At 45.5% G+C, this 26,400-nt stretch overlaps 1 protein-coding gene across 1 annotated transcript in view; it reads left to right on the top strand.

Moving 5' to 3' along the window:
* Window positions 1-24,566, top strand: part of LOC115083153 (oocyte zinc finger protein XlCOF6-like) — a 67,574-nt gene extending 43,008 nt beyond the window's left edge. Inside the window, exon 5 of the mRNA XM_029586961.1 lies at window positions 22,862-24,566. Coding sequence (XP_029442821.1) covers window positions 22,862-24,372 — 1,511 coding nt within the window. The 3' untranslated portion in view covers window positions 24,373-24,566. The remainder of the gene's footprint in view (window positions 1-22,861) is intronic.
* The last annotated feature ends 1,834 nt before the right edge of the window (window positions 24,567-26,400 follow it).

The raw sequence follows: 26,400 nt of genomic DNA, 5'->3' as shown, positions 1-26,400 counted from the left end.
CCTGAGGTGATTTACGATATCTCTGAGGCGAGCCTTGGTCCGGTCACTGGTGCCCGGTGTGGACTTAGCCCCCAGGATGGTGGAAATGCAGTGGGTGCAAAATCGAGCAAGGTGGTGAAGGTATTTCCCTCTTCCCCCGCAGCCAGAGACCGCTCAGCACACGGCCAGTAAGCACCGAGAACAGGTAAGGTAAAAATCTTTTAATCAGGTCTCTGATCTCCAGAGCTTGGATTGCCGTACCGAAAATTCTTTCCGGCAATGTTTGAAAGGGACACCGATCGGGTTGAGCAGCCCTGCTGGGGCTAGGCCCTGATCCGGTGCAAGGGTCCACACACATGGAGACCCTCAGGGGATGCCATCTCGTGAGCGGGGTCGTTGGTGCCATTTCCCCTCCTCGACCGGCGGGACAGGCCGGGCGGTCGATACGCCTAACTTGCACGCATCTGATATAGACGCACGCATAGCTGTGCGCACAGCGTCGCACACAACTGAGACTAGTGCAAAACTGAGCGTGCATAACTACGCGCACAGACACGTTCTGAGGGCGTCCACGCGCACAAATTACAGAAAACAATGACACTGCCACCCAGGAAGTCCAAGGGACACTCCCCTTTGCGCAGCCTGCCACATAAGAGCCGCACAGCCTGAATTGGAGTACTGCCTGTGCCAGATTTGCGAAGAAGCTCAGGGGGAACCAAAACCCGGACCCCTACTGTCGGGAGAGGGGTCCGGAACTACTGACGATGGCACCCTCGGACCTGCGTATCTCCGGCACCTTTGGGGCTCCACAGGAGGGCACCTTTGGGGCTCCACAGGAGGGCACCTTTGGGGCTCCTAATCCACCCCCACTCCCCCGGGATCAACATGGACCCAGGGACCTTTATTTAAAAACTTTTCTATACCGTCGCTAAGTTATATACCATCGCAACGGTTTACAAATAGGCACATAGACTAAGGTAAGTAAATGTAGGATATCTTACATTCTAACAGGTGCCAATAAAGTTCGGTTACCATTTCATCAATAAAATCAATATTTGAGTAATGTTGGTCTAGTCCAGGTGTATTATTGAGTTACTATCTCTTTGAAGTATTACTTCTGAAATGTATGACTGAATAAATTCATTCTCATCTGCATTTCCCTGTACTTTCATTCACTACCCTGCAGACTCTTTAGTGGAGGCTTTTTTAAAGAGCCATTCTCCTGTGTGGAATTTTTCAAAGGGCTGCAGACCTTTGTTCAGGCACAACGAGCCCCAGCTGTGCACCAGGCTCAACACCTACTGGGAATTCTAGATCCTTCCGGTCCAGCTCGGATGCCTTGCCTAAATAATAATTCTCCTACCGGGGATATAGAGACACCTCAGATGATGAGAGTGACTCCCTGGAAGAAGGAGAAATCCCTCCAGGGTTGGAATCATACCGAACCATGCTGCACTTCTTACTCAAGGACGCATTGCCAGCCCTTGTGTCCCAGACCCTAAAGAAGCTGGGTATTCCGGGCACTGACCCTATGGTGGAACCAGAGACGAACCCCATCTTCGTGTCCCTTCGTAAGGCCTCATGCTACTTTCCAATGATGGAAGCCATCCAGGAGCTGATTGATCTGGAATGGACTGTTCCGGAGGCCAGCTTCAAAGGGGGGACGGGCATTGGAAGCACTATACCCTCTGGAACCTGCGGCCAAGGAACACCTGCATTTCCCGAAAGTGGACACTATGGTCTGTGCCGTCTCAAAGCGAACAACAATTCCCATTGAGAGAGGAGCGGCACTGAAGGACACGCAGGACAGATGATTGGAATCCATCCTTAAGCAGGCCTTTGATGCAACAGCAATGACACTGCAGATTGCCTCCTGCTGCTCACTGGTGGCATGTTCCTCTTTGCTCCTCTCGAGAGAGACAAATACCTCTGGATCTCAGACCGGGGAGACGACGGAACCGCCAGCATCCTTTCTCACAGACGCAAGCTCAGACCTAGTGCGCACATTAGCCAGGGGCGTTGCCTTGGTAGTAGCAGCCAGAAGACAACTATGGCTACAGAATTGGTCTGCGGACGCAACATCTAAAGCGAATCTCACGAGAATGTCCTTTAAAGGATCTCTCTTGTTTGGAAGCGAATTGGAGAGATTAGCCAACAGTGCCTCAACTACCGGAAGATAGGAACAAAAGACCTCTGCGTCCCTCCCCCAGAAGAACCAAGAGCAGAGGATTGCAGCACTTTAGACCCTACGGGAACGCTCAGTTCCAGGCACCTCGCCCCTCAGGAAGGTCCCAGTCCTTTCGGAACAAACAGACCAAGAGGGGAGCAGGACCAGGGGCAGGCTCCAGCCGTACGTACCCCACAATGAGAAGAGGCTGACCCATCCACAGGAAGAAGATTTAGGAGGTCGACTTGCTCTTTTCTACCAAAGATGGGTCAAGATAACGGCGGACAAATGGGTCCTAAACAGCATTCGAGAAGGGTACTCTCTGGAGTTCCGCAACATTTATTTATTTATTTAACTTTTTTTTTTATACCGAACTTCATGAACAAGCATCATATCAGGCCGGTTTACATCAAACTTAGGGTTAACTCAACAAAACCATATAACAAGAAGGCCGAGGCGCAGTTACAAATAACAGGGAGAATGAACATCCCTCGAGACAAATTTGAGATCACCCTGTCACTCCCACTCCAAGAAACTGGCAGTAGAAACCACTCTAACAAGACTACTCAGCCTGAAGGCAAACTCCGGTACCCACGCCTCAGCAAAATACTGGGCGCTATTCCACCTATTTTATCGTTCCCAAGAAATAAGGGTCTTTCCGGCCCATCTTGGATTTCAAGAATGTCAACCATTATCTGCGGGTGCAACACTTCTGCATGGAAACTCTGCGCTTCGTTATAATGGCAGTACAACCGGGAGAGTTCCTAACCTCCTTGGATCTTCCTGAAGCATATCTTCACATCCCAGTCCATCAGGATCACCAGCACTTCCTGCGCTTTGCGATACTGGGTCACCATTACCAGTTCCGGGCACTTCCTTTTGGCCTAGCAACTGCCCCCAGGATCTTCACCAAAATTATGGTGGTTGTGGCAGTGACATTGAGGAAGGAAGGGAATCTGTACATCCTTACCTGGACGATTGGCAGATCAGGGCAAAGTCTTCTGAGGAGAGCCAGCAGGTGACCAGCAGTGTCAAGAACCTACTGTAGGAACTCGGGTGGGTCGTGAACACGAACAAGAGCTGCCTACAGCCCTCTCAGTCACTAGAGAATCTGGGGGCCCGGTTCGACACCAAACAGAACAAAGTTTGCCTCCCCCCCTCCAAGGAGAAGGAAACTGATGGAACAATTGAGACGATTGATGACCAATGCACACCCCAAGGTATGGGACTATCTTCAGGTCCTCGACCTCATGGCATCAACCTTGGCGGTCATTCCGTGGGCAAGGGCCCATATGCGACCACGCCAGTGCTCCCTACTGTCACGATGGAACCCACTGTCCTAGGACTACTCAATTCACCTCCAACTACCAGTGGAGGTTCAGACCCAACTCCAGTGGTGGCTACAGGAAGACCACCTAAGCAGAGGAATAAGCCTATCCCCACCGAACTGGATCTTGCTCACCACGGATGCGAGCTTGTGAGGGTGGGGAGTCCACTGTCAGGAACTGACGGCCCAGGGACAATGGAACGAGAGAGGCGGAATGGAACATAAACTGCCTGGAAGCTCGAGCAGTCAGACTAGCGTGCCTGCGATTCAGCCACAGACTCTGCAATGAGTCAGTCAGGGTAATGTTGGACAACACGACAACAGTGGCTTACATCAACCGCCGGGGGGAACAAAGTCAACAGGTGTCTCTGGAAATAGATCCCCTCATGGCATGGGCGGAGATAAACCTACAAGGGATCTCGGCCTCCCACATCGTAGGAAAAGACGTCTCAGCAGACTTCCTCAGCAGAGAGAGCCTAGACCCGGGAGAATGTACACTGTCGACCACAGCCTTCCAACTGATAGTAAATCGCTGGGGCCTCCCAGCCATGGATCTACTGGCCACCCGTCTAAGTGCCCAAGTCCCCAGTTTCGTTACCTGCAGACGAGAGCCACAATCCCAAGGGATCGACGCCCTCGTCCAGACCTGGCCAGAGGAAGACCTACTGTACGCCTTCCCTCCATGGCCATTACTGGGCAGGGTCATCTGCAGGATAGAGCATCACAGGGGACTAGTCCTACTAGTGGCCCCGGACTGGCCAAGATGACCATGGTATGCAGACTTGAGAAGACTTCTCGCGAGGAACCCTCTGTACCTACCTCCACACAGGGACCTGCTCCGGCAGAGTCCGATCCTCCACGAAGATCCGTCTCGATTTTCTCTTACGGTCTAGCCCTTGAGAGGCCTCGCCTGAAGAAGCAAGGTTACTCAAGGGCCATGATTGACACCCTGCTCCAAGCATGCAAGTTCTCCACATCCCTGTCTTACATATGGATCTGGAGAGTGTTCGAAGCCTGGTGTGAGGACCATGGGATCCTCCCGTGGACGGCCAAAGTCCCCATGGTTTTGGAATTCCTACAGGACGGCATGAAGAAGGGGTTGTCGCTCAACTCCCTCAAGGTCCAAGTTGCCGCACTGACCTGCTTCAGAACCAAAGTGGACAGTATCAGACTATCTACCCATTCAGATGTGTCTCGCTTCCTGAAAGGGGTTAAACAACTCCGACCACCCCTAAAGTGGCTGGTACCTCTATGGAATCTCAGTCTAGTATTAGACTTCCTAGCGGGGGCTTCCTTCAGACCTATACATGGACTGTCACTATGCCTTCTAACATCGAAGACAGCATTCTTGGTGGCAATATGCTCAGCTCGCTGCATATCCGAACTACAGGCACTATCCGGCGGGAACCTGGAACCATACAACTGCGCATTGTCCCCTCCTTCTTAATGAAAGTGGTTTCACATGAACCAAACCATCTCGCTACCATCTCCAGATGAACATAAGGACTCTAAAGACTCACTCCTTCGCCATCTAAATGTCAGCAGAATCCTAGTCCGATACCTGGAAAGATCGGAACTGGTGTGCAAAACGGACCACCTGTTCGTCCTTCACAGCAGGATGAAACAAGGGGAAGCGGCCTCGCGGGCAACCATAGCCCGCTGGATCAAAGAAGTAATCAAGGTAGCCTACATAGAGGCTGGAAAGCCTTTACCCCTACAGGTTAAGGCTCATTCTACAAGGGCCGAGGCAACCTCCTGGGCGGAAACCAGGCTGATGTTGCCCACCGAGATCTGTCGGGCGGCAACGTGGCCCTCCATACACACCTTTTCCAGGTTCTATTGCCTGGATGTTCAGGCCAGGGAGGACACAGCCTTCGCAAGGGCAATACTAAGTAGGCCACGCGCAGCATCCTGCCCAGTCCGGGAGTAGCTTTTGTACAACCCTTGGTCCTGAGTCCATCTGGCTACACGCTAGGAAATGGTGAAATTACTTACCTGATAATTTTGTTTTCCTTAGTGTAGACAGATGGACTCAGCATCCTGCCCAAGGCTGCCCCCAGAAAAAAGGAGAATCTTTGATAACAGACCTCGAGACTAAGCAAATACTGGTAAGCCAAGGCCTACCCCTAGTTCAAGACACCCACATTTATCCGGTGTCAGCGTTAATCAGTTGGGTACACTGGCGGTCTCCAGTTGGGAAATCAGTTGAACCAGTCAAGGTTTGAGCAAGTTATTTAAGCAAAGATATAACCACATTGGCTTTTTGAAAAGAATACTGAGCAAGTGAGGTCAGTGCCAGGGGTATATGTACCTAGGATGACATCAGCTTGAAATCTGACTCCGTCTCCCATCTGCTAGCAGAAGTGCACAATACCCATTGGTCTTGAGTCTGTTTGTCTACACCAAGGAAAAAATAATTATCAGGTAAGTAATTTCTCCAATCTTCCCTAAGAGCCCCCTTTAACTCCTCGGTCATCTAATGGTCCAACAGACTCCCTCACAGGTTTCTTGCTTCGGATATATTTAAAAAAGTTTTTATTATGAGTTTTTGCCTCTATGGCCAACTTCATTTCAAATTCTCTCTTCGCCTGTCTTATCAATGTTTTACACAACTTGACAATGCTTATGTTTTATCCTATTTTCTTCAGATGGATCCTTCTTCCAATTTTTGAAGGATTTTTTTGGATAAAATAGCCTCTTTCACCTCACCTTTTAACAATGACTGTAATCGTTTTGCCTTCCTTCCACCTTTCTTAATGTGTGGAATACATATGGACTGCGCATCTAGGATTGTATTTTTAAACAATGTCCATACCTGAACACTTTTAACCTTTGCAGCTGCACCTTTCAGTTTTTTTCTAACTATTTTCCTCATTTTATCAAAGTTTCCCTTTTGAAAGTGTAGTGTTAGAGCTGTAGATTTACTTATTGTCCCCCTTCCAGTTATTAGTTTAAATTTGATCGTGTTATGATCACTATTGCCAAGTGGCTGCACCACTGTTAACCTCTCTCACCAAATCCTGCGTTCCTCTAAGAATTAAATCTAAAATAGCTCCCTCTCTTGTTGGTTCCTGAACCAATTGCTCCATGAAGCAGTCATTTATTACATCCAAGAACTTTGTCTCTACCACGTTTTGTCTCTACCACGTTTTGTTATTCTGTCCTTTCTTAGCTACCTCTTACCCCCTTTCCCAGTTTTGACTCCCCTGTTAAAATGTAATTTCTAAGCTTAACCAGTTTTACTGTGAACCGGCATGATGTCCACAACTAATGCCGGTATATAAAAATGTTTAAATAAATAAATAAAGAAATACCAAGTCCTGATGTTACATTTACCCAGTCAATATTAGGGTAATTGAAATCTAATATAAACATATTAATTTGTCCGATGAACAACGACTAGAGGTAACTTATGACAATCACGTATCAAGATTTTATTTATATCGTTGCTAGTATTGACATTTAACATTCTTATACTTTTAATGACATTTTATTACAATTTTTATGTAATTTTTGGACCTTCATACCACCCGCGGTTTGCAAGTATAATCTTGTTTTCACCGCTACGGGTTTTTTTGGGTTTTTTTTTTTTTTAAACTTTTTTTTGCTAAACTTTCTTCATAATTGTTTTTTTGATTTTTCGTTTTGCCTTTATACTTTTTTATAAAATTACAGAAAATGGTACTTCCCCCTTTACTTGAGCAGACCAAGTTCGAGTCCAAGTCCGACGTGAAATTAAAGTCACCAAAGTTAACAAGTTCCGTAGAGATGAAGGGGACTACAAGAAAGGACCCATATACCACTGGCTTAATTAGGATCAAAAACCCAAACACGTTACATTTAATTTTTCTGATAGTTCGTCTGGCAGTGACGATGAATCACAGCCGGGGGACTACTCACGACCGGCCCAGTACAGGGGCCAGAGCACACGAGGAAGAAGACGGGGAGCACGGAATTATCAGACCTCAGAATGGAGTCGACCAGGACCAGCTAGCAGTTTGCAGCAAACAACTTCCCTCCACTAGGGGGCAGAAAGATTGGACATAACCTCAGCGGTGATTAACCTCTCAGGATGTCCTGTAACTGCTATTGAGGAAGCAGTTTTAAACAAAGGACTTAATTATGTCCCTACACAGAAACACAACCCTGTCCAATTCCGTTGTGACTTCAATAAATTCATAAGACAACTGCAACGTAAAATCTATTTGTCACGATGTCCTCTAGAGTTGGTCCCTGTCACTGTATCCTTAGTCAAACTAAAATCCAAGTGGAGTCCACCACCCCTAGGAGACCTCGCTATAAACACCTTTCAGGAACTTGTTGAGAAGATAGAGAAATCAAAACCACGCGTTTATTTTAATATGTCCCATGGAGAATCACAGGCTTTACACCACTTGCAAAACAGGGAGGATATTATCATTAAACCCACTGACAAGGGGGGCGCCGTGGTGATTATGAGCAAGTCTTCATGCCTACAGGAAGCGTACGGCTTTTTATCAGGAATTGACAGAGGTAAAAAGTAGTGGAGTGAGGGTTTGAACTCTGGTATCATAGAAACATAGAAATGACGGCAGAAGAAGACCGAATGGCCCATCCAGTCTGCCCAGCAAGCCTCACACATTTTTTCTCTCATTCTTATCTGTTACTCTTAGCTCCTTGTTCTATTCCCCTTCCACCCCCACCATTAATGTAGAGAGCAGTGATGGAGCTGCATGCAAGTGAAATATCTAGCTTGATTAGTTAGGGGTAGTAGGGGCAGTAACTGCCGCGATAAGCAAGCTACACCCATGCTTATTTGTTTTACCTAGACTATGTTGTACAGCCCTTGTTGGTTTTTTTTTACTTCTCCCCTGCTGTAGAAGCAGAGAGCCCCAGAATACCCATTTTATATATAGTGCCCAAGATACATAAACCCCTCACTAACCTGCCAGGGAGACCAATAGTATCCACCAAAGAGTCTGTCTTGGAACCTATTTCAATTTTTCTTGATAAGATCTTACAGCCATTTGTGCCACAAGCTGCATCCTACATTAAAGACAGTTCCAGTATGCTCCAATTTTTGGCCACAGTCACCTTAACACAGGATAGTCTGTTAGTCACTATGGACATTGAATCGTTATATACTGTCATCCCGCAGGATCAAGCACTAACAGCGGTTACTAAGGTCTTGGAGTCTCGTCCACAACCCCAGCGAATTCGAACTGATTTCATTAGAGAGCTGCTTAAGTTGGCCTTAAGTAAAAATTATTTCATGTTGGAGGATACATTTTATTTACAGACACGAGGAACAGCTATGGGTGCTGCCATGGCACCCGATGTTGCCAATGTATTTGTTACTGCTTTTGAATCGCTGTGCATTCAAGGGTGTGCTCGGAATCAATAATCGAAAGTGCTGGAAGAGGTATATAGACAATGTTTTCATCATTTGGGAAGGCCCACAGTCTGCTCTTCTTGAATTTCATGCTTGGTTGAACAAGTTGGATACCTGCCTTAAATTCACTAAGCATTTTCCATGATCAACAGGTGGCATATTTGGATATTCTGATCCCCAGACATGGTCAAAGTGTCAGGACTAGAATATTTCGTAAACCAAACGACCGTAACAACTTGCTCCGATTTGACAGTTTCCATCCCGTCAACTTTAAAACTAATCTTCCTGTAGGACAATTCCTAAGGTTAAGGAGACTATATACGGATCATGCCAAATTCAAGAATCAAGCCAAACATGTGGCGGATCAGTTTCTACAGCGGGGGTACCATGTCTACTATGTTAAATCAGCATATCATAGAGCCCTATATGCTAATAGGGATTATCTTTTTTTGAAAAAAAACATCAGAGGAGGAATCAAACCCTCAGACTCTGATCCTTAGTCACACATTGGCATCTGCCTCTATTAGCAGAGCTATCCGAAAACACTGGGAAATCCTCCAGGAAATCCACCCCTTGTTTAAGGAACTGATTAGGATTGCATATTCTAGAGGTCGGAACATTAAAGATCATGTGGCCCACGCAAGCTGCCATAATCCTCCTAATACATTGGAGACAATGAAGCCTTGTACCAAATGCACGTGTTGCCCATTGAAATCAGCACAGACCTCTATTAAAACCGCATCGGGTCAGTTGATTTTTTTGCCCAAATTCACTTGTCATACCATTTTTGTGGTTTATGCTATATTCTGTCCATGCCCACTTGTGTATGTGGGAATAACTAAATGTCAAATCCGTATTAGACTCACTGAGCACAAGTGTTGCCTGAAGACTGGCAGAATAGAAGAACCCCTTGTAGACCACTTTTAAAGATTTCAATCATGGCTTTGATGACATACAGTGGACAATGTTGGACGTAGTATATCCACATTGGAGGAGGGGGGGGGGGGTTGACAGAGTTAAGTGTCTTAGGCAGTGTGAGCAAAAATGAATCTATCAACTTCAGTCAGTAACTCCACCTGGACTAAACAAGAAAATTGAGTGGGTCCATTTCATGTGATTGGCAGTCAATCATAGCATGTTAGTCGCCAGGTGAGGCATGTGAACTCCATATAAACCAGACTCGTTTTCAATTCACCTAATTGCTGAAGGAAGAAAATGGTGGAAGTCCAGGATGTGCATTTTATTGTTATGTGTGGTTATACTGTTTAAGCAACTAAAATAGTTTTGATTTTCAGAAGCAATAAGATGGACCTCCATTGAATTGAAAAGTTGATGAATATTTGGAGATTTTCTATAAACAGCTTTTCTATAAACAAATATCCAGAGATTTTCTACAATAGTGTTTAGTGAATCAAACCGAGAAGTCCATGAAGCAGCGGCTCGCGAAACGTGTTCATGTCGGACTTGGACTCTGGAACTTGGTCCTCTCAAGTAAAAGGGAAGTACCATTTTCTGTAATTTTATAAAAAAAAATGTCTAAAAGCTAAAAGAAAAATGGAAAAAACAATTATGAAGAAAGTTTAGCGGACCGATGATTAAAAAAGACCCATAGCAGTGAAAACACAAGTTTATTCTTGCAAACCGCGGGTGGTATGAAGGTCCAAAAATTACATAAAAATTGTAATAAAATGTCATAAAAAGTATAAGACTGTTAAATGTCAATACTAGCAACGATATAAAATAACAAAATCTTGATACAACGTGATTGTCATAAGGTAATCGAAATCTCCCATTATTATTGCACTGCCAAATTGGTTTGCTTCCCTGATTTCTCTTAGCATTTCATCATCTGTCTGACCATTTTGTCCAGGTGGATGGTAGTATTGGATGGTAGTATCTCTGGTGCCGCTGACAATAACAACCTGAGGCCGCCGCTGCTGCTGACGCTACCGCTACCACTTCTGCTGCCGCTGCAAGAGGAAGGCCTGCGCGATCGGCGCCCAGACCCGTCGGGGTAAGGCCTTTTTGTTCCCTTCCCCCCCGGCGAGCCTGATCTGCGATCGCACAGACAGCATCACAGCACAACAGCTAAGTCCCTCCCTCCAGACTTACCATCCAATCGGGGAGACGAGAGGGATTTTAAATTTCACCTCTCTCCGGCGCCGCTGACAATAACAACCTGAGGCCGCCGCTGCTGCTGACGCTACCGCTACCGCTTCTGCTGCCGCTGCAAGAGGAAGGCCTGCGCGATCGGCGCCCAGACCCGTCGGGGTAAGGCCTTTTTGTTCCCTTCCCCCCCGGCGAGCCTGATCTGCGATCGCACAGACAGCATCACAGCACAACAGCTAAGTCCCTCCCTCCAGACTTACCATCCAATCGGGGAGACGAGAGGGATTTTAAATTTCACCTCTCTCCGGCGCCGCTGACAATAACAACCTGAGGCCGCCGCTGCTGCTGACGCTACCGCTTCTGCTGCCGCTGCAAGAGGAAGGCCTGCGCGATCGGCGCCCAGACCCGTCGGGGTAAGGCCTTTTTGTTCCCTTCCCCCCCGGCGAGCCTGATCTGCGATCGCACAGACAGCATCACAGCACAACAGCTAAGTCCCTCCCTCCAGACTTACCATCCAATCGGGGAGACGAGAGGGATTTTAAATTTCACCTCTCTCCGGCGCCGCTGACAATAACAACCTGAGGCCGCCGCTGCTGCTGACGCTACCGCTACCGCTTCTGCTGCCGCTGCAAGAGGAAGGCCTGCGCGATCGGCGCCCAGACCCGTCGGGGTAAGGCCTTTTTGTTCCCTTCCCCCCGGCGAACCTGATCTGCGATCGCACAGACAGCATCACAGCACAACAGCTAAGTCCCTCCCTCCAGACTTACCATCCAATCGGGGAGACGAGAGGGATTTTAAATTTCACCTCTCTCCGGCGCCGCTGACAATAACAACCTGAGGCCGCCGCTGCTGCTGACGCTACCGCTACCGCTTCTGCTGCCGCTGCAAGAGGAAGGCCTGCGCGATCGGCGCCCAGACCCGTCGGGGTAAGGCCTTTTTGTTCCCTTCCCCCCGGCGAGCCTGATCTGCGATCGCACAGACAGCATCACAGCACAACAGCTAAGTCCCTCCCTCCAGACTTACCATCCAATCGGGGAGACGAGAGGGATTTTAAATTTCACCTCTCTCCGGCGCCGCTGACAATAACAACCTGAGGCCGCCGCTGCTGCTGACGCTACCGCTACCGTTTCTGCTGCCGCTGCAAGAGGAAGGCCTGCGCGATCGGCGCCCAGACCCGTCGGGGTAAGGCCTTTTTGTTCCCTTCCCCCCGGCGAGCCTGATCTGCGATCGCACAGACAGCATCACAGCACAACAGCTAAGTCCCTCCCTCCAGACTTACCATCCAATCGGGGGAGACGAGAGGGATTTTAAATTTCACCTCTCTCCGGCGCCGCTGACAATAACAACCTGAGGCTGCCGCTGCTGCTGACGCTACCGCTACCACTTCTGCTGCCGCTGCAAGAGGAAGGCCTGCGCGATCGGCGCCCAGACCCGTCGGGGTAAGGCCTTTTTGTTCCCTTCCCCCCGGCGAGCCTGATCTGCGATCGCACAGACAGCATCACAGCACAACAGCTAAGTCCCTCCCTCCAGACTTACCATCCAATCGGGGAGACGAGAGGGATTTTAAATTTCACCTCTCTCCGGCGCCGCTGACAATAACAACCTGAGGCCACCGCTGCTGCTGACGCTACCGCTACCGTTTCTGCTGCCGCTGCAAGAGGAAGGCCTGCGCGATCGGCGCCCAGACCCGTCTGGGTAAGGCCTTTTTGTTCCCTTCCCCCCGGCGAGCCTGATCTGCGATCGCACAGACAGCATCACAGCACAACAGCTAAGTCCCTCCCTCCAGACTTACCATCCAATCGGGGAGACGAGAGGGATTTTAAATTTCACCTCTCTCCGGCGCCGCTGACAATAACAACCTGAGGCCGCCGCTGCTGCTGACGCTACCGCTACCACTTCTGCTGCCGCTGCAAGAGGAAGGCCTGCGCGATCGGCGCCCAGACCCGTCGGGGTAAGGCCTTTTTGTTCCCTTCCCCCCGGCGAGCCTGATCTGCGATCGCACAGACAGCATCACAGCACAACAGCTAAGTCCCTCCCTCCAGACTTACCATCCAATCGGGGAGACGAGAGGGATTTTAAATTTCACCTCTCTCCGGCGCCGCTGACAATAACAACCTGAGGCCGCCGCTGCTGCTGACGCTACCGCTACCACTTCTGCTGCCGCTGCAAGAGGAAGGCCTGCGCGATCGGCGCCCAGACCCGTCGGGGTAAGGCCTTTTTGTTCCCTTCCCCCCGGCGAGCCTGATCTGCGATCGCACAGACAGCATCACAGCACAACAGCTAAGTCCCTCCCTCCAGACTTACCATCCAATCGGGGAGACGAGAGGGATTTTAAATTTCACCTCTCTCCGGCGCCGCTGACAATAACAACCTGAGGCCGCCGCTGCTGCTGACGCTACCGCTACCGCTTCTGCTGCCGCTGCAAGAGGAAGGCCTGCGCGATCGGCGCCCAGACCCGTCGGGGTAAGGCCTTTTTGTTCCCTTCCCCCCGGCGAGCCTGATCTGCGATCGCACAGACAGCATCACAGCACAACAGCTAAGTCCCTCCCTCCAGACTTACCATCCAATCGGGGAGACGAGAGGGATTTTAAATTTCACCTCTCTCCGGCGCCGCTGACAATAACAACCTGAGGCCGCCGCTGCTGCTGACGCTACCGCTACCGTTTCTGCTGCCGCTGCAAGAGGAAGGCCTGCGCGATCGGCGCCCAGACCCGTCGGGGTAAGGCCTTTTTGTTCCCTTCCCCCCGGCGAGCCTGATCTGCGATCGCACAGACAGCATCACAGCACAACAGCTAAGTCCCTCCCTCCAGACTTACCATCCAATCGGGGAGACGAGAGGGATTTTAAATTTCACCTCTCTCCGGCGCCGCTGACAATAACAACCTGAGGCCGCCGCTGCTGCTGACGCTACCGCTACCGTTTCTGCTGCCGCTGCAAGAGGAAGGCCTGCGTGATCGGCGCCCAGACCCGTCGGGGTAAGGCCTTTTTGTTCCCTTCCCCCCGGCGAGCCTGATCTGCGATCGCACAGACAGCATCACAGCACAACAGCTAAGTCCCTCCCTCCAGACTTACCATCCAATCGGGGAGACGAGAGGGATTTTAAATTTCACATCTCTCCGGCGTCGCGCGCCTTTGGCGCGCGACAAAGGGGCTTGCCCCTTTGTGCGCCCCTTCGTGCAGCCCCTGAGATCATACTCTTTTTCATTATCTGCTTAATTCTCCTTTCATACCGTGATTAGAATTCAGCATATCATCTTTAAATCTATAAATTACATTGGCAACAAGATTCAAGTCAGCTGATTCGTGTAAGGGAGACGAGAATAGATCCCAAGCTTTATTCATCAACAGGAAAACAAATTGAAATTGTAATCCAAAATCTCCACAAACCCTGGAACCTCAACAGATAGTGTTCCCTGATCCTAAAGCCAGCTTCGGGTCAATAATAAGCCAGTTTACTGGCCCTTGAATCTTCATCTTCTTTGGAGCACTCGAGTAAGCCTCTAATATTCTCTCTATACCACACAAACAGATCAACATGCTTCTTGGTTTCCCTATCCCTATACATCACCATGTTTGCCATGGCGAATACTCCATACCAATCATCAAGAATCAACGTAAACATCAAACTAAGCCTTTCCCACAACACTACAACCGTCATCAAAGGCTAATTCCAATAATGATTTCACCAATCACACAATTCCTCGGCCTTTCTCTGTTATCTCTTACTCTATTCAATGTTCAATCACTTTCAAAAAAAACTCATATCTTAAACGACTACCTTACTGAAGTAAACCCAGATATCTGTGCAATCACAGAAACGTGGTTTAAACCTTCAGATTTAGCTCTGTTAAATCAACTACCAACTCAGCTTTATGATTTTTTCTCCATACCTAGAACCAAAAGAAAGGGAGGAGGTCTGCTTCTCGCAGCCAAGAAAGGTCTAAGAATATCTTTACAACATTCATATACCACATCAAAATTAGAGCTCTCTTTCTTTAAATCTGATCATTTACAAATTGGCCTAATCTACGCTCCACCAGGATCTTTAGATTCTGACCCTTCACCAGTCATTGAACTCTCTGCCAAATACTTCAACCCAGACAAACCTGCCATCTTACTGGGTGATTTCAACTTACATGTCGATGCTTCACCACAATCCCCAAATTGTGTTACCCTACTCTCGGCTCTCAACTACATGGGCTTCACACAAATTATAAAAGCCCCTACCCACAAAGCAGGTCACACTTTAGACCTTATTTTCATTAATCAGTGCATCTCAAACACAAATACAATCACATGTTCACCTGTCCCTTGGTCGGACCATCAAATCATCAACACGACCTTCAAGCTTTCACAACATCCTCCACTTTCGTTCCCAAAAAACACTATTCAATTCAGGAAACCTTGTTCTACAGACCTTCTCATCAATCAGTTCACTAATGAATTATTACATCTCGATCTCTCCAACGCATCTACAGCCACCACCTCATGGTGCAACATCACCAAAAAGATCGCAGACATTACCTGCCCTTCCATCACAAAAGTAGTACAACCTTCGCCAGACAACAGGAAACCCTGGTTCACCCCAGAACTGAAGCTGCTTAAACAAGAGCTAAGAAATAAAGAACACACTTGGAGGAGAAACCCATCCCCCACAACATTAGCTATTTATAAAACCTCCCTCAATGCTTATAGGATCACCATACTGAGAACAAAGAGAGATTTTTTCTCAAAAAAAATACATCATTTCATATTTGATTCAAAAGCACTTTTCTCCTACGTTTCAGCTCTCACTAAACCATCACCTCCTACCATTCCTGATGATCAAGCACTCAACAAAGCATCAGAACTAGCAGAATACTTTAAGGATAAAATTGACAAACTGACTATCTCTTTCTCATCATCTTTTTCATATCCCCCTTTCCCTCACATTACCTCACCTCAACTAAATACAACGCTGGAAACTTTCGAGACCACTTCAGCACTTGAGATAGAAAACATACTTAAAAAAATGAAACCGTCATCTCATCCCTTAGACACAATTCCTACTAACCTTCTCATCGCAATAAGAAACTCCATATCAAAACCAATTGCAGACATCATTAACTGCTCTCTCTCCCAGGGTCTAGTTCCTGACCAACTTAAATTAGCCATTCTCAAACCTCTACTTAAAAAACCTAATCTTCCAACCACAGATCCAGCTAACTTCCGCCCAATAGCTAATCTGCCATTGATCGCCAAAATTATGGAAAAGATAGTCAATAAACAACTATCTGAATATTTGGAAGAAAACAACATTCTTGTATCTTCCCAGTATGGCTTTCGGAAATCGTTAAGCACTGAATCTCTCCTTATCTCTCTTACCGATTCTATTCTATCTAATATGGACAAAAAACAACCACATCTTTTGATACTACTAGATCTCTCTGCAGCCTTTGACACTGTCAACCATTCATCTCTATTAAAATGTCTGGCAGATATAGGCATTAAAGGAACAGTCTTCAGCTGGTTCAAATCCTTCCTAGCAAATAGACAATTCAAAGTAAAGATTAACAACAAAGAATCACAACCGATCCCTTCCAACCGGGGGGTCCCTCAGGGTTCCTCCCTTTCCCCTACCCTCTTCAACATTTACCTCTTACCTCTATGTCATCTACTTACTAAACTAAACCTAACTCACTATCTCTACGCGGATGACATCCAGATACTCATCCCAATCTCAGAATCCTTACAAAAAACCTTGGCTCACTGGAACAATTGTTTGCAACAGATCAATCATCTTCTCTCCAGCCTTTGCCTCATTCTTAACAACAACAAAACTGAGATCCTAATCATCAATCAAGACATCAACATCAAACTTCTAAACCCAGCTGACCTACTCAACTCATCCACTCCCATATTAAATCACTCACCACATGTTCGAGATCTAGGTATCATGCTAGACAATCAGCTCAATTTTAAAAAATTCATAAGCACAACCACCAAAGACTGTTTTTATAAGTTACAAGTCTTAAAAAAATTGAAGCCTCTTCTTTATTTCAACGATTTTCGGATGGTCCTACAAGCCATTATTCTATCAAAAGTCGACTATTGCAATTCGCTTCTCTTTGGCCTTCCATATTCATCCATCAAACCCCTCCAAATGCTACAGAACTCTGCAGCCAGAATCCTTACCAATACGAATAAAAGAGATCACATCACCCCCATTCTCAAGCTCCTCCACTGGCTGCCTATAAAGCAAAGGATCCTATATAAAGTACTCACCGTAATTCATAAATCCATTCACAATATCTCTCCTCTTCAATTATGTAACCAACTACGCCCTCACTCCTCCTCTAGACCCATCAGAGGAGCATATAAAGGCACACTCTATGTACCTTCAACAAAATCCTCGCATCATAAACGTGCCATATCTACAGCAGGCCCCATTCAATGGAATGCGCTCCCACCAGACATTCGGCTTGAGTTCTGCCACTCTTCATTCAAAAAAAAACTTAAAACCTGGCTCTTTAGCCAAGCTTTTCCAGGACCATGATCATCATTTTTTCCCCTCCAACCAGCAAGAACATATCTTCTTCACAAACCCCCATTTTCCATACCACTACCTACTTCGGTATCTAATCTCTTGCTGCAGGACACTTGAGACTTTCTCACTTATACGTTATAATTTTTATGCTCAATAAGACCTGTCAACTTAATTGTTTAAGTCTTTTTTTTTTTTTTTTCTCCTTTATCTTTTGGTCATCAATGTTACAACGTTATTGTTAAATTTTGAACTTATGTACACTGTTCCAAGTTTCATAACCTTGTTCTATGTAATGCCTTTTGGCAATTTTCATGTTCTGTTTCAATGTAAACCGATGTGATCTTTATTTCATATAGGAACACCGGTATATAAAAATCTAAAAATAAATAAATAAATAAATATACTCCTATCACTATACTCTTACCCAACACACATGGGATTTCTACTCATATAGATTCTACTGAGCACTTAGTCTCTTGTATGATCTTTATTCTGTTGGACTCTATACTCTCCCGGACATAAAGTGCCACACCCCCGCCAAGTTGATACTCCCTATCATTGCGATATAATTTGTACCCTGATAGAGCTCTGTCCCATTGGTTATCCTTCCACCAAGACTCTGTGATGCCAGTTATGTCAATCTCCTCACTTACTGCTATAAACTCTTAACTCTCCCATCTTACTTCTTAGACTTCTGGCATTGGCATACAGACATTTCAAAGTGCGTTTTGCTGCTCTATCTCCTTTTTGATTCCACTCTGGTTAAGGTGGAGCCCATCCATAGAAATGACGGCAGAAGAAGACCAACGGCCCATCCAGTCTGCCCAGCAAGCTTTCGCACTCTTTTTTTTTCTCATACTTATGTTACTCTTGGCTCTTAGTAAACTTTTGGTTCTGTTTCCCTTCCCCCCTCCATTAATGTAGAGAGCAGTGTTGGAACTATATCTAAGTGAAATATCTAGCTTAATTACGGACCGATACAGTAAAATCGCGGGAGCACGAACAAGCGCCCGCTCTCCCGGTGCTTGCACAGGCCACTCTCCTGTGCGCATGATACAGTATTTTAATTTATTAAAATTAGGGCCAGCGGTGGCTGTTAGCGGGTTTGACAGCCAACGCTCAATTTTGCCGGCGTCTGTTCTCAAACCCGCTGACAGCCACGGGTTCGGAAACCAGATGCCGGCAAAATTGAGCATCTGGTTTTCGACCTGCGGGCCTATTTCAAAATTTTTTTTTCTATTTTTTCTATTTTTTTTTTTTTTACTATTTTTAACTTTCGGGACCTCAACTTAATATCGCCATGATATTAAGTCAGAGGGTGCACAGAAAAAAAGTTTTTACTGCTTTTCTGTACACTTTCCCGGTGCCTGGCTTGGCTATACATTTTACTTTCTGTATTGCATGTTGCAGGTGCTGGGGGGGGGGGGGGGGTTGGACGTACGTTTTAGACGCGCTATTACCCCTTACTGAATAAGTGGTAAAGCTAGTGCGTCCAAAACACGCGTCCAATTGCGGGTTAACAGTGCGCTGCACTGGAGCGCACTGTACTGTATCGGCCTGTTAGTTAGGGATAGTAACCGCTGCAGTAAGCAAGCTACACCCATGCTTGTTTACCCCGACTATGTAATTCCGTCCTTGTTGGTTGTTGTCTGTATATAGATCCACTTTTCTTCATTCCTCATGCCATTGAAGCAGAGAGCTATGCTGGATATGCATTGAAAGTGAAGTATCAGGCTTATTTGGTTGGAGTAGTATCCGCTGTAACAAGCAAGCTACTCCCTTTTTTTTTGTGAATGGAAATATTTTTTTTTTCCCACATTACCTCTTGCCATTGAAGCTTAGAGCAATATTGGAGTCGCATTAACTGTGTATGTTTATTGAATAAGGGTATTATCTCCGGTAGTAGCCATCATTCCCGCGAGCCACCCACTCTTCATACACATCCCCTAGACTTTATGGATCCACAGTGTTTATCCCACGCCCCTTTGAATTCCTTCACAGTTCTGGTCTTCACCACTTCCTCAGGAATGACATTCCAGGCATCCACCACCCTCTCCACATCCTTTTGGAAAAGTCTCCCCCTTCCCCAAAAGTTTCCCCAGTTCCTTACAAAACTGAATCCCTCTTCCCTGCACCATCATCTCATCCACGCATTGAAACTCTGGAGCTCTGCCTGCCTCTGGGGACCTGCACGTGAAACAGGAAGCATTTCAGAGAATGCCACCCTGGAGGTTCTGGATTTCATCATTCTACCTAAAATCCTAAATTTGGCTTCCAGAACCTCTCTCCACCTTTTCCTATGTCGTTAGTGCCCCCATGTACCACGACAGCCGGCTCCTCCCCAGCACTGTCTATAATCCTATCTAGGTGATGCGTGAGGTCTGCCACCTTTGCACCAGGCAGGCAAGTTACCAGGCGGTCCTCACGTCCACCAGCCACCCTGCTATCTACATTTCTAATAATTGAATCACCAACCATGATGGCCGGCCTAACTCTTCCCTCCTGGGCAGTAGCCCTGGGAGACTTGTCCTCAGTGCGAGAGGACAATACCATCACCTGGAGAGCAGGTGCTTGCTACAGGATCACTTCCTGCTACACCAGCGTGATGTTCTCCTACTGGGAGACCTTTCTGTTCCAAGGCAGCACTGGGGCTACCAGACTGGATTTGGGACTTGGCTACTATGTCCCTGAAGGTCTCATCAATGTACCTCTCTGTCTGCCTCAGCTCCTCCAAGTCTGCTACTCTAGCCTCCAGAGATCGGATTCGTTCCCTGAGAGCTAGGAGCTCTTTGCACCAAGTGCACACATACAATCTCTCACTGGCGGGTAAAAAATCATACATGTGACACTCAATGCAAAAGACTGGAAAGCCCCCCCTCTTGCTGCTGGACTGCTGCCTTCATCTTAGTTTTATTGCGTTCCTAGTTAAGTTTAGGATACTAAGGGAGTTGGAATTGAGAGTACTTTAAATTTACAGGTGAATTTCAAATTTATGCCCCACCTATCTGAACATTGCTGGAGGAAATGTGGGAACCTTTATCCATATATGGTGGGAGTGTCCTGTCTTACAGGTGTTGTGGAAGGCAATTCACCATTGGCTGAGAGATATGGTACCCGGCATAACAGTTATTGGACCGGCTCAGGCGTTGCTTTGGCTAAAATTTATAGGTTTGTCGGATGATTTCAATAGGTTGGCTCAGCATGTCTTGTTAGCCACACGTTTGGAAATTGCAAGGTCATGGAAAGAACCCGGAGTACCATCAAAAGCAGTCATACAACAGAAAGTGAAAAAAATATATTTATTGTCCAAAATAACAGCTTTTTGACATAAATGTACACATAAATTTGAAAAGACATGGCAAGCATATTCATGTTGGAAATCCCTCCAAGCAATAGGCTCTCCCTTATGAGTTCTGTGAACCTGGGCATGGAGTACTTTCATTTCATTTCAGGGGTGGGACCCTGGTGGTTGTTTGTGGTAATCGAATAGACACACCAATTCCTACTATATTGGTCATATATAATGGAGAAGGGGGGGAGGGTGGGGTGAGGTAGAAAATCACAGTTGAAATTTCATGCTGTAAAATGATTCACTCTGTTATTACTAAATGGGTTAGGGTATGTCTTCATACTAGATAGGATATGTATACAGATATCATTGTTGTGATGTACACCTGTCAACATGTTTGTTTGTTTGTGAACATGATACTGTTAAAGGTTCAATAAAACTTTAAATGGAAAAAAAAAATAATTTACAGGTGAATTTACTAATTAATCAGCTAGTGTCCTACAAGGGGGTGATTAAACTTTCAATAAGGGCTGGTACAATAGTATGTTTTAGATAAGACCCTGATTGATTTTTAATGAGAAAGTGTCTCGTGCCTAAAAATCAAGGGTTGAGTGGGTGGGAAAGACAGACACTAGAATTAACTATCTCTGGCTTGCTTATTACCTCAGACACACACAAACTCTAAAGAATATATCCCTCTATTTCACCTTTCACCAAACATTTATAAGTCCAAAGATTTCCCAAAGCAATATTTACCAATCCTCTTTAACCACTATTAAATTGATCTTCACTCAGTTAGTTAATTGAAGGATCTGAGATTTGCATGCCTGATGGTGTGCACTTCCAATCCTCTTCTACTGCCAAGGGTGCGGGGCCTCTGGAAGCTGAGACTGTGGAATTCAATGCCTGGATTGCTTGTGGTAACCTCTGGACTCCTCTCCCGGGGGCTGCTGGGAGCAGTATGCAGATGAGCCTTCTGGTCTTCTTCTATGTTGTTCTAACTATTTTATTTGTGATTGAATGTGTGGGTATCTTTGTAATCCACCCTGAACAACTGCATTGGGGGAGGTGGGGTATAAGTTTTATAAGAAATCCACATCAAACCCCTCCAAGTCCTACAAAATGCTGCCGCCAGAATTATCACCAACCACAGAAAATCCTCCCACATCACACCCACTCTCAAAAACCTCCACTGGCTGCCCATCACACAAAGAATACAGTATAAAACCCTCACCCTTATACACAAAAAAATAAACAATAGCAAAATGGTCTGGCTAAACAACACTATCCAACCATACACCACACAAAGGAATCTCAGATCCTCCAACACAGGTCTCCTCTCCATCCCAAATCTCAAAAATGCTCACCTCAATGCAACACGCAAACGAGCCATTACAATAGCTGGCCCTACCCTATGGAACTCCCTCCCCACTCATCTCAGACACGAACCCTCACCACAAGTCTTCAAAAAACAGCTAAAAACATGGCTGTTCTTGAAAGCCTTCCCTCCGGATTCCCAACCTCTTCAACTGCATGTTCTTGAAAACCTGCCCACTTGACCCTTACATGCACTACCGCATATCACCCCCCTCACAACCACCCCCTCCTTTTCCCCCCCTATTCCCACCAGATCTAATCGTAACCAATTCAAACTGTATATATTGTATATAGGATATATGCTACAAATTATACTCCCATTCATTTGTATTCATATGTTACAATGTTTTTTACATCAATAGTTTAATCAATTGTTATCTTGTTAAATGTAAAATAGGGCAGATCTCGCCCTATTCAACCTGTTACCTGGAAACCGATGTGATATCTCGATCGAATGTCGGTATACAAAAGAAATAAAATAAAATAAATAAATAAGTATATAGATGAATAAAACAAACCACAGGAGCTGTATAAAGACATCACACAGGAGTTCTCACAGGCGTCTCCAGAAGCTTTAGCTACGTTAGAAAAATCTCTAATATTAGAGATCCTATCCAGTCATTGTGTGATCTTTTAAAAAGTCTGATCCCAGGTCATTGATAGCTTTCCATTCCATTGTCACTGACACATGATTAATTCCTTCTTTTTATATTTAGCAGACAATGAGGTCATACAGGAAGAGAAGACGGAGGAGAATCAAGAAGAACACCCTATCGAACTGGCACTTACCCCAAGACAATCAGAAAATGTCTGTGAGAATCTTTCCCAGAGGACTGAGGGGGGAGACACGAGCCAAAGTCAGCAGAAATCAGGGAAGAAGCAGCGAGACCCTACAGGAGCCTCAGTGGATGGAGTCATTGCATGTGAGAGAAGTAACAGGGAGCTCACAGACATCCCTGAAAACCAGAGACACCTGAGAGCAGAGAGACCCTTCCAGAGTAGTAACAGGGATCAAATGACTTCTGAACCCATCCAGCGACAGGAGGAAGGGAAGAAATCCTTTCACTGTAACACCTGTGGGAAAACCTTTGCTAGGAAATGTCATTTTATATTGCACCAGAAAACCCACACAGAAATGAGAACTTTTCCATGTTCTCAGTGTGGAAAATGTTTCAAACAGAAGGAAACCCTGAAATTACACCAGAGAATCCACAGTCAAGAGAGCACTTTCACTTGTATTGAATGTAAGAAAAACTTTTCTAGCAGGAGCTCCTTAATGATACACCAAAGCACACACACAGGTAAGAGACCCTTTCATTCTCCTCAAAATGAGGAATCTTACAGCTCTGAGTTCTCTTTATTAAATTCCCAGGAAATGGAGACAGAAGAGAGACCATTTTCATCTTTTGAAAGAGGAGAAAACATCATTCAAAAGCAAGACCTAATAATAAATGAAAAATCACAGAGAGAAGAAAAATTATTCATGTGTACTGCTGATGACAGAAACTTCAATGAGAGAGAAATCTTCACAGGACAACTAACATTCCAAGCAAGAGAGAGAGCAATTTCAAGTAGTGAATGCAATAAAATCTTATGTTACGAGAGGGTCTTTGCAAGAGATGGAAAAAAACATACAGGTGAGAGACCATTCTCTTGCGTTCAAGCTGAAAAATATTTCATTAGGAAGGCAGATGTCTCCCAACAGAAAAAAATCCCCAAAGTAGAAAATCAATTTATATGTACTGAGTGTAATAAAAGCTTCAGGAAGAAGCATAAACTCATAATACATCAGAGAATACACACAGGAGAGAAACCATTCCCATGCTCTGAGTGTGATAAATGCTTTAAGACAAAGGGAGCAATGAAAAGCCATCAGAGAATCCACACTGGAGAGAAACCATATACATGCAGTGAGTGTGGTAAATGTCTTACCTCAAAGGGAGAAATGAAAAGGCATACGAGAATCCACACTGGAGAGAAACCATTTGCATGTACTGAATGTAGTAAATGTTTTACCTCAAAGGAAGAAATGAAAAGGCATACGAGAATCCACACTGGAGAAAGACCATTTGCATGCAGTGAGTGTGGTAAATGCTTTCAGCGAAAGGCATATATCAAACTCCATCAGAGAATTCATACTGGAGAGAAACCATTTACATGTATTGAATGTGGTAAACGTTTTAGTCAGCGGGGTCATTTGAAAAAGCATCAGAGAATTCACAAATGAGTAACCATTTACATGTAGTGAATGTGATAAAAGCTTCAGACAGAAGCCATTTCTCATATGGCATCAGAGAATCCACCTTGGAGTACTTTGTGTGGTAAAAGCTTTAGAATAAAGGAAGAACTTTCAAGTCACCTGAGAAGCCATACAGGTGTCAAATGTAATTCAAACACTTTCCTATAATTTTGAGGTAGAGGATCCATCTGTAACGAATGTTTTCTGAACGGAGAACATTAGTTAACTTATATTATATTAACTATATTAATTATATATATTAATTATATATATATATATATATATATATATATAATATATATATTATATAATATATAATTAATAATATAATTATTATTATAATAATTATATTATTATAATATAATAATAATATATAGTAATTTAATTATAATATAATTTAATTATAATATAATAATAATATATAATTTAATAATATAATAATTATATATTATTATATAATATATAATAATATATATAATTTATATATATAATTTATATATATATATATTAATTATATATATTAATTATATTATATTAACTTATTATATATGCCATATAATACCTCTTGCTCGACATCTAAACAATTAATTTTCCAATCCCTCCTATCTATTTTGCAGATACCTTATTCATAATTGATTTTAATCGCCTGTATATAACATTTCTATTACTACTGTTGTTTTTAATTTTATTTGTTATTAGTTATTATTCAATTTTCCTCCAAGTTCATGTTCCTGTTCCATGTAAGACACACATGTTAAGTCACCCCAATGTTATATGTAAACCGAAATGATTAGCAACATTGTTGCTAGAACTTCGGTATATAAAAAATGTTAAATAAATAAATAAACTTCTTTCAATTCATATCACTTGTGCAAAGTGGAAGGCGCCAAATCATTAAAGATGAAAATCTTGTGGCCTTCCCAAAGCCATTCATTTTGCTTTTTGGCCACAGCATAAAGTTGCTTCTTAAGGGCATAGCCTTGCAGACAAAATATAATGTCCCGAGCTTTATTATCAGTCTTTTGGCCCAATGCTCTAAGGGGCGGATTTTCAGAGCCCTGCTCGCCTAAATCCGCCCAAAACCGGGCGGATTTAGGCGAGCAGGGCCCTGCGCGCCGGTGAGCCTATTTTACATAGGCCTACCGGAGCACGCAGAGCCCCGGGACTCGCGTAAGTCCCGGGGTTCTCCGAGGGGGGCGTGTCGGGGGGCGGACCCGGTCGTCGCGGCGTTTCGGGGGTGTGTCGGCAGCGTTTTGGGGGCGGGTACGGGGGCGTGGCTACGGCCCGGGGCGGTCTGGGGGCGTGGCCGCGCCCTCCGTACCCACCCCCAGGTCGCGGCCCGGCGCGCAGGAGGCCTGCTGGCGCGCGGGGATTTACTTCTCCCTCCGGGAGGCGTAAATCCCCGGAGAAAGGTAAGGGGGGGTGTAGATAGGGCCGGGCGGGTGGGTTAGATAGAGGAAGGGAGGGGAAGATGAGGGGAGGGCGTTAGAGGATTCCCTCCAAGGCCGCTCCGATTTCGGAGCGGCCTTGGAGGGAACGGGGGTAGGCAGCGCGGCTCGGCGCGCGCCGGCTATACAGAATTCATAGCCTTGTGCGCGCCGATCCAGGATTTTAGTGGATACGCGCGGCTCCGCGCATATCTACTAAAATCCCGCATACTTTTGTTGGCGCCTGGAGCGCCAACAAAAGTACGCCAACGCGCCTTGTTTGAAAATCTACCCCTATGAGAGCTCTCAATTTTTATCTCCAGCAAGGACACCAAATCTGAGATAGAGCTACCATCAGGGGTTTTGAGTAAAAGTTTGCAAACTGACGACACCACTGTCAGGCAATTAACATATTCAGGCAATTCTGGGATGCCACAATCTGTAAATTGCATTGACAAGAACAGTTGTCCAAGTCCTCCAACTTTTCGGCAAGCAATACACATTCATTTTGCAAAGCTTTCTGTTGGTCCGCCACTTTTTTAAGTGAATCAGCCTAACTTTCCACACAAATATCCTTTTTGTCAATTCG

This window comes from Rhinatrema bivittatum, chromosome 2 (assembly GCF_901001135.1).
Source record: "Rhinatrema bivittatum chromosome 2, aRhiBiv1.1, whole genome shotgun sequence".
Classification (NCBI taxonomy): domain Eukaryota; kingdom Metazoa; phylum Chordata; class Amphibia; order Gymnophiona; family Rhinatrematidae; genus Rhinatrema; species Rhinatrema bivittatum.
The sequence above is the reverse complement of the archived record's forward strand: the minus strand, read 5'-3'. Positions and strand labels throughout refer to the sequence as shown.